This window comes from Vigna umbellata, chromosome 11 (assembly GCF_029865625.1).
Source record: "Vigna umbellata cultivar VRB3 chromosome 11, Vumbellata_1.0, whole genome shotgun sequence".
Taxonomy (NCBI): Eukaryota; Viridiplantae; Streptophyta; class Magnoliopsida; order Fabales; family Fabaceae; genus Vigna; species Vigna umbellata.
In genome coordinates, this window is record NC_142175.1 from 6,321,316 (window position 1) to 6,333,662 (window position 12,347).

Here is a 12,347-nt window from a genome sequence, read left to right on the forward strand (position 1 = left end):
TCTTATCTTATGCAATTCAAAATATACTTTTTAATATATTTTAAAATATACATTCCAAAATATTTCTGCATCCTAAAATATATTAAAAAACTAGAACATTAGATGTAACTTTTATCTTTTATTATAATTTTAATGAAAACTAATTGTGTCAGCTGTATGGGAGTGCAGGAAAAAAATGGAGGTACATGAAGTTACAGCCCAATAATCTTCATGCACGAAGAAAGAACCAACTATAATATTTCTTATTTGAACCGTAAATATAACGCCATGAAACACTTCAAAAAATTACAATTTCTATTAAGTGTTATGCTTCCAAACTTTTAAATGATTTTATATTCTAAATTCATCATAAACCTTACAAATATTTGCATAAAAGATTAAAAATTTGAATATTTTTGGTAAAAATAAATAATGGAATGGTCAAATATAAAAATAGAAAAAGCTTAAAAACATAAGCAATCGATATTTAGCATAGACCAAAACATAGTTATAAAAATTACAGTCAAGCCAATCAACAAGAAACTGTTATGACCAAACAAAAATTCCACGAGTATGTACAAGTCTTCATGTTTGTGTAAATTATAAAAACATTTAAAAACCAACATATAGCTCATGCAGCATCCTTTCAAGCTCTGTCTATCAACGGACATAAACTGATTAATATTGTCAACTATTATGCAGTTACAGCAGCATTGTGCACTCTCTACCAAGCTGTAAAATAAAGATTGAAAGTACAAAGTCAGCATTATATATCCATAAAAATAGGATTTTCTTTTACATCACCCGACTACAAGATGGTTTTTGTTAATTGAATCACTCAGGATAACTATTCTGTTTTTTTTTTAAGTGTCCTAATTATTCTTCGTTGAAAGTGAACTGTTAGATATTATAGTACTGAGTAACTTTATAATTGCCAATGGTCATTTGAAGAATATTGTATTTTCACTTTTAATTACAGAAACACCACCTTTGCAACTACTTAATGATGAAGCTATTCTTAGGAAAGATCCTAGGAATTTCTCCTTGCCTCAAGTTCGTGTATATTTCAATTCCTAAGGTCAAAAGGCTAGTTACTAAAACTTAGGTCTTGTGCATTCAAGGAACATAAAGCTTACCTATTTTGGAAGAACCTCTTTGTGTGCCTTAAATGAGAGAATGACATTCCAAGCCAAAGCAATAACATTAGCAGCAAGGACCTGAAATTATGTTCATTTACTTTAAACTCCACAATAACATTAATAAAATGGAGAAGCAAATATAAGAATATTGAAGAAAGCATTAGTTTCTATTGCCAAGGAATACTATCAACAGCAAATACAATCTGGTAGGGTAAGACGAAATATATCCATCTGAAATGTCAACAAGCATAACCAAAGATAGCTCCATTCCACTGATTTTAGACATTTGAGAACTTCTCAATGTAATTAAAGAACTTTGAGTAAAGAGTATATGTGTGTGAGTGTAAATGTTTGCTTTACATAAAAAAATGGAACAATGAACTGCTAACGACTGGGAAGCCTTGTCAACCGACTAAGAAAGCCAAATGGCATCCCATTTTCATATGATATAATACTTGAAAACAAGGGACCAAAAAGATGCATCCCAGAAATCCAAATATGTTGCGAGGTGAAGATGGAAATGTTAATAAAAAGTTCCTTCATTAGAAAGTAGTATGAGAGTGTTAGATTCCTGGGTTTGAAACCTAACAAGAACACACTCAAAAGATAGAAACAGAAATGGAAGAATGAGTTTTGCTATTATTCACCGTAAAAGAATCTCTTTACAAGGACTGGGTTTGGGAGCATAACCTCCCTCTAGAGAGCCTAACCTCCCCCTTCAGGATGATAAACCCTATTAGAACTACAATCAAAACAATCGACACCCCACTACAATTGTTTATTTGCTATTTTTATACAACCAATAACCCCGCTCTTCCTAACTGCTAAGGCAGTTAAAGCAGTTAGGCATTTAATGTTTTATTCCTTCTCTCGTAAACTCTCCATCCCTAGCATTACACCCCGCTGCCGAACAACCTTGTCCTCAAGGTTGGAAACGGGAAACTTGTCCGCTCGGTCTCTCCTGCTGATACCATTCGGCCGCTCGGTCTATCCTGTTGATATCATTCGGTTGTCCCCCGTTACCGTTCGGCTTGATCAGGAGGCTTGGGTGGTGGCAAATCCTCCTCTTCATCGTCTTCCTCATCCTCTGCTAAGAGTACCTCCTTTCTGGACAATGGTGATCGGGGCGCGAATGGTCCTCCATATCGAAAACATCGCCCCTCTTCTTTTCTCTTCAGGAACTCAGGATAGGGCAGGTTCCTCACGTTCGGCCTTTGTTGTCGCTACCGCCCATACCGTTCGGTTGTCCCCCGTTACCGTTCGGTCAAGTGTTGGCACTCGTTGTGACTTCTTCTCTTCTCACCGATCGTACGCTTTCTGCCCCGCTCAGTCGACTCGGATTTGGGCAATTGATCTCGTTTCTTGTTTCTGCCCCGATCGCTCGTTCCCAAGATTGCAAATTCTTGGTCGCATTCCAACTTCCCCCTTTCATCCTGAGCGTCGCGTCCTCCACGTCTCTCGCGATTCTCATCGCCACCGTCAACTCCTGGGGGTCCTGAATTCGCACCTGCCTCTTGATGTCCTCGCACAAACCGGTGAGCAAATAGCCCAACACCTGTTCTTCCGATACGCCCCGGGTTTTCCCTACCAGTATTTCGAAATCGCGAACAAACTCTTCCACGGTACCCTCCTGCTGCAGGGTCGCCAATCATTTGAACACCGTTCCCCGGAATCCGCCTCCAAAACGATTGACCATGGCTGCCTTAAGGCCTTCCCAAGAACGGTTCTTGGCCTTTTCTTTCCAAAACTTAAACCAGTAAGTCGCACTGCCCTCCATGCTAACATACGCGAGCTCCACCTTTTCTTCTTCTCCCGTCACTTTCTGTATATCGAAAAAATCGCTCTGCTCTATTGATCCAACTAAGGGGTTCGAGCCCTTCGAATGTGGGTAAATCCACCCGTTTCCACCACGGTCTCTGATCTTCCTGGCGGTCGTCGAGCCCTCTGCCTCTAACATCCTCCTCTCGTTGCTATGGATTCTCGTTCACGGAGCTATCGTCTGACTGCCCCTCTGTGTTATTAACCTGCAGCCCCAGTATCCTCATTATCTGTTGTAAGTCCCTTCGTACATCGGCAGACTCCGCCTTCATCCCCTCCATAGTGATCTCAATTGCCTCCAATCGCCCCTCCGTACTTCTCTCCATTATCGTTTTCGTGCCCAATTTGGATCCGGCAGTTTCTTGATCCTTCACCCCCACTTCGAAACTGCAGGTCGGACCAATTGTTAGGTTCCTGGGTTTGGAACCTAACAAGAACACACTCAAAAGATAGAAACAGAAATGGAAGAATGAGTTTTGCTATCATTCACCGTAAAAGAATCTCTTTACAAGGACTAGGTTTGGGAGCATAACCTCCCTCTAGAGAGCCTAACCTCCCTCCTCAGGATGATAAACCCTGTTAGACTACAATCAAAACAATCGACACCCCACTACAATTGTTTATTTGCTATTTATACAACCAATAAACCCCACTCTTCCTAGCTGCTAAGGCAGTTAAGGCAGTTAGGCATTTAATGTTTTATTCCTTCTCTCGTAAACTCTCCATTCCTAACAGAGAGTATCTATTGAAAGATCAATAGAAATTTCTTTTTTCAAGAACTATGAATTTCCACGAGGACTAATCGACTAAATAAAATCCCAATTCGTTTAAATGAATTTCAAGAAAGAAAATTAAGCATTGGTGAAGTCAAATTAAACATGGATCTTCAATATTAAAATGCCAACATGTATCATAGTGGTGAACAGATTTATGTTGAAGTAAAATCCCCAGTGTGCGTGCATGGGTCTACCAGTCTAACCTGAAATTGTTGTGGAACAAATCTGAAGTTGAGAAATTGAAAAGGTATCCATAGTTTCCAGTTAGCTTGAACTGCAGAGAACCACTCCTACAAAATGAAATTTATAGATGAATATACAATAATAAACATGACAACATTGATAACCACTCTTTGAATACATTTTAACAAAAGCGAGTAAGTTAAACACACACCTGTTTTAGCTTGGGTACAGCTTGTGATGGATTTCCCTCAAGTGTCACCAATGTAGCTAAGAAAACTCCAATGAATATGGGAGAAAATAAGAACTGTGAAAAGATTTTGTAACATTCAAAATTAAACCATCACACAAAGCACAAAATTAATTAATAACTGACACAATGTGGAGTAGGGAGTGTATTGGAGGACCATTAGAAATATCTCACCTGATCAAGTACAAGCCGCAAAAATGCACCTGATGCTCCAGGAAGTGTAACCAATTTACTCAGATACAAATACCTATAAATTAAAAAAAAATGTCAGGAAGAGCAATGGAATGAGACAGACTTGACAAATTAATGAGCCTTCATCCAAACTCATGTGACCATGGCGGAAAATTTCCTAAAGATAGACACCACAAATATCAGAAATCAATCTCCATGGATTCTTCTAATAATATTCATTAGGGTAATGAATAAATATTATCAACATTATTAAAAAATCCTACACCAAGGACCTAACAACATATTGCACTTATTACTACTGTTGTTGGGTTGCGATGTCATTATATTATTTAAATTACGTCACAAATTCATACTTATTAGGCTATACAAAGAGTCTACTTTCCAGACATGCCAACATAGATTCTAGGGAATTACCAAAAATGTAATGTTGGACCCACTAAAGTAAAACCGAGAAAAGTGAAGACAAATGTCCTCTTCAAGTCCAGTGACTGCACTTGATCTATTGCAAGCTGTAGAAAATAAGATTAAATTAATTAAAAAAATTAACATATATGAATGAAAGCATAGGCAAGCAATGCTACAAAATGTAAATTAAGGATTGACCAAAAAAGTAATCCTTTTAGAATCCATATAAAAGGTAATGACAAATAAAGCTTGATACCATTAGCAATGAGAATAGACCAAAAATGCCTCGAAAGGCAAGAGATAAATTTCAGAAACAAAATTAAAAAGAAAAAAATCAATTTACTTCTAAGACAGAGGCACAAAGTACGGCGACCACTAGACCAGTTCTCGTTGATTTCAGAGCATAACATATTTCAACTTGCAAGCATATATCATCTTAAGGACTCTATCAGTCTGTGTGACAATAGTGTAGCAGTCTGTAACGTCTTTTAATAAATTTATACCAGTCTTGAGCAAATGACATCCCGGTCTAACCATGTTTGCTTATAATTGGAAGGTAAATAGCAGTAACATTGCGCTACTTAGACTTCAGATTTCTCTATGCCTACATCTCTTCCATCTCACCCCTTAATAATCTTCTCGGTTTTCATTTTCCATTTGGAGTCCAAAGCAATGGATTAATAACTTAATAGTCCAACCCAGCCATCAAGACATCACTTTTTTTAATTGTAGCCTAAACTCAATGTTCAAAATATTTTCTAACTGCCAATTTGAGTTTATGGTAAATTCATCATAAATGTTATAAATAAACTGCGCGAGGGGGCTGCTTGGATTTCTTTATGTGCCAGTTCCGTAATCTCCATTCATGTCATCACATCCTTTTTCAAAACAACTCTTGATTTCACGAATTTGAGCATAACTCCATCTCCCCTAACTTTTTAAATTCTCGGGGAAACCTTGCATGTTTGTCACAGACAACAAGGTGACAAATTATCATAAAGCAGAGCACTTAAACCATATCTAGATAGCACAAAAGTAAAAACACTACTCTATTCTATGCAAAAAGTGTCTCTATGTATATCATACATTTTGAAACAGTAATGAAATATAACCAAAACAATTGAAAGAGAAAGGGGAACAACAGTGTAATACCTGGCAAATCAAATCACCAGTTAGATTCAAAAGTGCAGAAGTTAGAGCTTTCACCGCAACAGGATATTTTTCAAGTAGAGCCAAGTACCTGTAGTAAAACCATGTTACATTCTCAAAAGAAAGCTATATTATTCAGACAAAAGGTTAAGTGTTTCTCTCATACACAGAGCAAACAAGTTAGAATCTTCTTGGCAAACACGTATAAAAGAAAAAAAAAATGAAATAAACTCTTTTAATAAATGATTATTATCATGTTATTGTTCTGCATGTGCTTATTATCCAAACAAGACATCAGTAACCTTAGACAAAAATAAAGGGCACATGCTACATAAGGTTGCATGTTGATATTTGTTTACCATGACAACAAGGACCACTTCTGTCCTCCATTGCCGCCGCCGCCGCCGGAATTCGAACCGCCAGAGCCACCGGAATTCGGACCGTTGGAGCCACCGTTGCCACGAGCGCCGTTTCCGCCTGAGCCTCCGTCGGAGAGGGAAAAGAGGCGGGAATTGCGTATGCGGAGGAGGGAGGGTTTGAAGGGGGTGGCGGTGTGATTGAAGTTGAAAGGGTGAGAGAGGAGCAAAGAGCGACTATGAAAGTGAAGGCGCGTGGCATGTTGACGACAGAGGTTGAGGTTAAGGGCACGGTAAGCGAGTGGGAATTTGTGCGCGTGGGCGCACAATGCTCCATACACCATTTTCTTTTCACTTTGCGCTCTGAAACGATGGATACCCAAACGCTGCACTCTCCCACTCCCTCACCACTTTGGTGGCAGGGTTGAACAAGTTCTATGTTCAGGGGAAAAGACAAACTCAGTGCTCTGCAAAGAAAAATTAAAAATATTACCGTATATTCCTTAGAGTTTACTTCATTCTTCAACTATTGCTAACATATAACTATTAAAAAATAACTTTAAATATTAAAAAGTCTCACTTTATTTTGATTAATGGTTAAACTTTTATTATTGTTTAAAATACTTATCATGTTTATTTTCTTTCAATTATGTTCTTGATCTCTAATTTCGAATATTATTAAATAGAGTAAGATTTATCTATAAGTGAGAATAAAAATAATTATGAGGTGAGTATTCTCTAAAAAAGATGTTATTTATATCTGTAAGATGAACATGAGGTGAGTTAATATTATTATTATAATAGTATTTATTTGGAAAATATAATAACAGTATAATAGTAACATAACAATAAATAATCAACGTATCAAACTATCGAGATTTAGTTATAATATTTGAATGTGCCCTAAATAAATATAGGTTGAGTTGCTCTTTAATATGTTTATTAGGTTGAGTAGCTCTTTAATATGTTTATTAGATTGAGTAGAAACATAAACTTTCCTAATTTTAGGAGTTTGGTTTAGAGTATAATGTAAAACTCAAGAATTTACACAATTTTAATATAAACAATTTATAAGTTAATTATGAAAATAATATGAATTATAAAATAAGTTATAGTTATCCTAATATCAAGTGGGTTAAGTACTAGAAGCTAATGGTAGTACAAGTAAGTGTGTGTTTTAACTCTACTAGGAGTTGTAAAGTAACATTTACATACATATTGGATAAGGGACTTGAGGTGTTTTAGCTTCAAACCCTAATGAAACAAAAGAAGGTTTATTTTTATTTGGTTGATTTCTTTTAACCAAGCTTTTGACCAATGGAGAACCATGAGGGTTATTTCCCTCACCAACATTTCCTTTGAAAACAGAATGCACGTTCATCCTCTATGTTGCGATTTTTTATTTCCTTCTTTGCTCTAAATACCTCAAACCTTAAGGCATTAAGGGATTTTGGTGTGAATGATGAGCATTGAATTTCCGTTTGTAACATGGGGGAGCAAGGATAGAGAAGGGAGGGGAAGAGCGTTATTTTTTAGGGCACAATTCGAGGGAGAAAAAGGAAGGTAGGGTAGGAGCTATAAATCTAACATCCGCGAGGTTTTAAAGGTTGTGTTCGATTGTCAGTGAGTGGTACTCTGAGAATGAATGCAATGTGGTCCGAGAAGGGGTGTTTTAAGTCAAAGGGAAGAACGTTGGAGCAGAAAGTTTGAAAGGTTATAGTGCCTATGGTTGAGACATCGTGAAAGGTATGGGGAGCTAACTTAAGCTATTTTAATATTGGGTTAATATGTGATATTTTGTTTGTTTCATGGTTCGAAAAAGATGGTGTTGTTCGCCTATTGTATACATGTTTAGTTGATAAGATGTAGTGCCTTGATATTTACTTTAAATCCTATGATGCTCATTGTTGTAATTTTTGTAAGAATTGCATTCGATTTAAGTATGGGTTTGAAGCTTATGATATGTGTGTTTTGGTCTATTTTCCTTGAATCTAGAATGTAACTTTGATTACCCTCAAGAGCCATTTGTGTAAAGACAAGACAAGCTCGTTTATAACATCTTGGTTTTGAAGTTTAAACAAACAACATTAAACGAAGTAGTCTTGGTTATGCTTGTAGAATGAAAACAGTCAAAACACTAGATGATAGTTAGGAACACTAGGTCTGAAATAAAAAGTGTACACACAACAAGTTTAACATATCTAATTCACTAATGACAAACTAGAAAGAAGCGTCTATAGATGTGATAGGCTGTCGTTGAAGCTATCAAATTAATACTACTTTTCAAGGCAACTTCAGTATTGCCAAGTAGTATTCAAGAAGGTAGATAGGGCTAAAGTAACCCTGAGTCGTCTCCCAACGAATACGGAATTGCTTTTGAATATCTGACTCTTATGCTATGCAATGCTTATGAATAAAAATGATGTTTGGAGAATGTTTAAAGAACAAATAATAAACTTAAAAACAGTTATGATTAAATAGGCTAATTCCACTGCTTTTCCAAGATAGATTCATCATCGGTTATTCACGGATAATTGTTCAATTGATTATTGTTTAAGTTTCAGATTAATTAAAGTACATTCTTAATTAATTTGAGGGCGATCATGCATTTAACCAAAGTAAATTCTCAATCAAATGCAAAACCTTTCTAGATTATTCACAATAAATTCAACCAAAGTACATTCTCAATCAAATTCTATTGTGTTTAATCATGTCTATTCTTAAATCTCCTAACCAAGTTAAAAGTTAATCAATCAAAGTAAATTCTCAATTGATTATAGTTGAAATTATTACTACCAACCAAAGTACATTCTCAATTGATAGTAAAAACCATTTAATCATATGAAAGTTCCTAAATTAAATCAAAGTAGATTCTCAATTTAAACCTAGAAACCCTAAAACTCATATAATCAATATGCATGTAGATTCAAACATATTATGATGCAAAAATCTTTGCTTTTAACAAGATAGAGAGATGAAAGACATAGAGAGAACAACTTAAATCAATAACCAAAGTAAACAATTGCATTAACTGAACGTAACCTCAGAATCCGTCATGGAATTACAGCAGAATAGCCCTAGATGCTTAGCTCTCCATGAATGGAGTTGAATACAAGATGAAAGAAAAGTGAGAGGAGTATGAGAGAATGAATGTATGAAGTGAAGTCCCCTTTTCTGCCTCCCTTGGGTCTCTTTATATAGGCTTGATTGGGCTTGGACTTTGAATAGTTTGTTGATAAGATATTTTCTGTTGATATATTATATCTTTCAAATATTCATTAGATTAAATCAGTTTCAAAGAATATTTGATAGATATTAACTTAATTATCTTATATCCTATATCTTCCAAATAACTAAAAGATTTAGATAATGATAAAATTATTTGGAAGATATTTTCTGTTGATATTCCCAAATTAAATTCAACAACTGAATTTTATCTTTTAGATTTTCTGACTTTCCAAAATTGCACAAATACCCTGAAATTTCCTCTATCTGCACTTTAGCCCCTTCTGAATTTTCCAAATAAAATCTGACTTTGGGCCTTGAATTGCCATTTGGACCAATAAAACTTATATTCTCAGCTGCACAAATAAACATTAGAAAATCCAAGAATAATTTATGCATTAAAACTCACTTTTTACGTCTCTCTATTTTCCAAAGCCAATAATTCCAATCATCACAAATTCACTTAAAATAAACCATTTAAACACAATTATCCCATCAAAATTTTAATTTTCAAACATAAATGTGGGCATAAATATGCACTCATCACACCCCCACACTTATCCTTTTGCACTCCTGGGAAAAATTGATTAATTCCAAGACTTTGTTCTGAGTCATTTTATTTCATATTTGCACTTGGATCAAAAGAATGAGTAGCACTAGACATAGATCAATCATTTAGGCATTACTTTGTCATGGACATGCAAATGGAATCACTTTATTCTTCACACATGAGTTAACCTTTTTGAATTCCCAAGAAAATCAAATATGAAAGACAACACTCAAGTCAACATGTATCTATTTCTCCTGAACTGTCTCAAGTGTTTTTCGCTTGTGTTTACACTCAAAATACCCATGTAAGTAGACACCCTTGATATTTAGCAAGACTCTAACATTCACACACTTCAGTAAACATGCAATTATTGATCATGAGGGCTTTTTAAGGTTTTATTGAGGCCAAGGCAAAGGTAGGAAATTTTCTTGGGAATCTGAGCTTTTGAAATTGACATAGAAAGAGTAATGACACTTGATTTCAAAAACAACTCTATTTCTTGCTCTTTTAAGGAAGATTTTTTTTTCTTCTTTTTTTTTCTCTTTTGTTTTAAAACTTCAACTTTTTCATCTTCCTTTTTACCCTTTTTATTGTTTTGTGGGTGAGGTACTCACCCACACACTTATTCATCACTTTACTTTTAACAGAATCCATTACTCTTTCTTCTTTCCTAAGGTAAGGAACATATGATTTTTCTTCTTTTCTCATTTGACAATGACTGGAAACAAGAAAAATAGGCTTAAGGCTCAAAGAGGGTTCCAATGGATTAATGTTAGGACAAGTTTATTTGGCCAAGTAGCTAAAACAAGAAATGCCTCAATCATATCAAATCATGCATATTCACCTCTGTTGCACAACATAGAATCAAGCTAACTATTAGAGTATCAACAAAACATGGGCAAATCACACAAAAAAAATAGGTATGGCACATGGTGGTCCATCCTTAACATTAAGCCCAAAACTCACATGGTTTCAAATTTCTTTCACAAAAGATTTAATCAAGAAATTCTCAAGTCAACTCAATTAGCAAATCATAGAAGCAATCCACTCATATCAACATGACTCATTTTTTTTTCTCTTGAATTCATGATCATTCCAGTTACTGATTCAAACTCTCAAATCCAATGCAAATATTTATTTAAAACAAACAAAATAGACAAACAAAATAGGGAACAAAATTAATTGTTTCCCCACACCCCTACACTTAAACTATGCATTGTCCTCAATGTATGCCTTATATATAAAATGCAAAGAAAAAGTATGGGGGAACTTACCTCCTTCATGGTGGAAGGAATGCTAGTAGGACTTCATTGGAAAAGTCATCCTGGATAGGAATGTTATCTTTTCCTTTTTCAATCCTACTAAGATGGTCAACTACTACATTATGTGACCCACCTCTGTCTTGAATAGGAGTCAACTTGTCCTTATGGTTCTTGACCATTGTGATTCCATATTTCTTGGGAACCACATGTATAAGGTCCACCCAAGTGCTGTCAGAATTTGAATATTTAAGACCTGTTTGTAGCAACTTGGTGTCCTTTTTCTTTACAACCCCCATCAGTTGAGGATTTAGTCTTCCTTGAGGTTGTCTCACTGGTTTAGCATCCTTCTCCAAAACGGGTGGCTGTACCACAGATGGCAACATCTTACTGCCTAAGGTATTCTCGGCCACCTTAACATCACACTCGGACGCCACAAAGGTATCATCTATTAATACCGCGTCCTCAATATCACCTCCTTTACAGTTTCCTTTTTCGTCCAAAATTAGGGACGACATATTTGAAAAAGAAAAATTGTTTACAACATCACTTGATAAATCAATACAAAACAAAGAATGATCTTTAATCTGGTGCTTCCCAGCTTCCAACACGTTGAACCGCACCTTCTCGTCTCCTATCTCCATTGTCAGTGATCCTGCATGCACATCTATCTTGGTTCGTGCTGTCATCATGAAAGGTCTTCCCAAGATAATAGTTGTTGGACTGATTCCCTCATCATCCTTCATGTCCAAGATATAGAAATCTGCAGGAAAAATTAACTTGTCTACTCGGACAAGAACGTCCTCAAGCACACCTGCAGGGTTAACTGTGCTACGGTTGGCCAGTTGAATGACCACACCAGTAGTCTTAAGAGGTCCCAAAGATAGAGAAGTAAACACTGATAAAGGCATTACATTTATGGAAGCCCCTAAATCTAGCATGGCATTGTCAAACTTTGAATTTCCAATAACACATGGAACAGAAAACATACCTGGATCCTTGCATTTTCGCGGTATTTCAATATGCTTCTTAATCAAACTTGACACATTTCTTCCCAAATTCACAACCT

The 12,347-nt window shown here is 35.8% G+C and overlaps 1 protein-coding gene across 1 annotated transcript; it reads right to left on the bottom strand.

The window, feature by feature from the left end:
• Positions 1 to 443: 443 nt before the first annotated feature.
• On the bottom strand, positions 444 to 6,746 carry LOC124824858 (protein sym-1-like). The gene is made up of 8 exons (XM_047297359.2): positions 6,248 to 6,746; positions 5,892 to 5,979; positions 4,749 to 4,843; positions 4,317 to 4,389; positions 4,107 to 4,199; positions 3,916 to 4,002; positions 1,116 to 1,196; positions 444 to 711 (listed from the first exon to the last, which is right to left on the bottom strand). The coding sequence occupies exons 1-7, from the start codon at positions 6,586 to 6,588 to the stop codon at positions 1,116 to 1,118; spliced, it is 858 nt and encodes a 285-aa protein (XP_047153315.1). The 5' UTR covers positions 6,589 to 6,746; the 3' UTR covers positions 444 to 711.
• Positions 6,747 to 12,347: the final 5,601 nt, after the last annotated feature.

What these genes read in the sequence shown, in the direction of transcription:
- LOC124824858 (XM_047297359.2), bottom strand. Translation starts at nt 6,588, where the DNA reads ATGGTGTATGGAGCATTGTGCGCCCACGCGCACAAATTCCCACTCGCT. An exon ending in GGTCCAACATTACATTTTTG is followed by an intron (nt 4,390 to 4,748) that starts GTAATTCCCTAG and finishes TTTAATTTATAG; the next exon opens with GTATTTGTATCTGAGTAAAT. An exon ending in TGCGGCTTGTACTTGATCAG is followed by an intron (nt 4,200 to 4,316) that starts GTGAGATATTTC and finishes ATCTTTTCACAG; the next exon opens with TTCTTATTTTCTCCCATATT.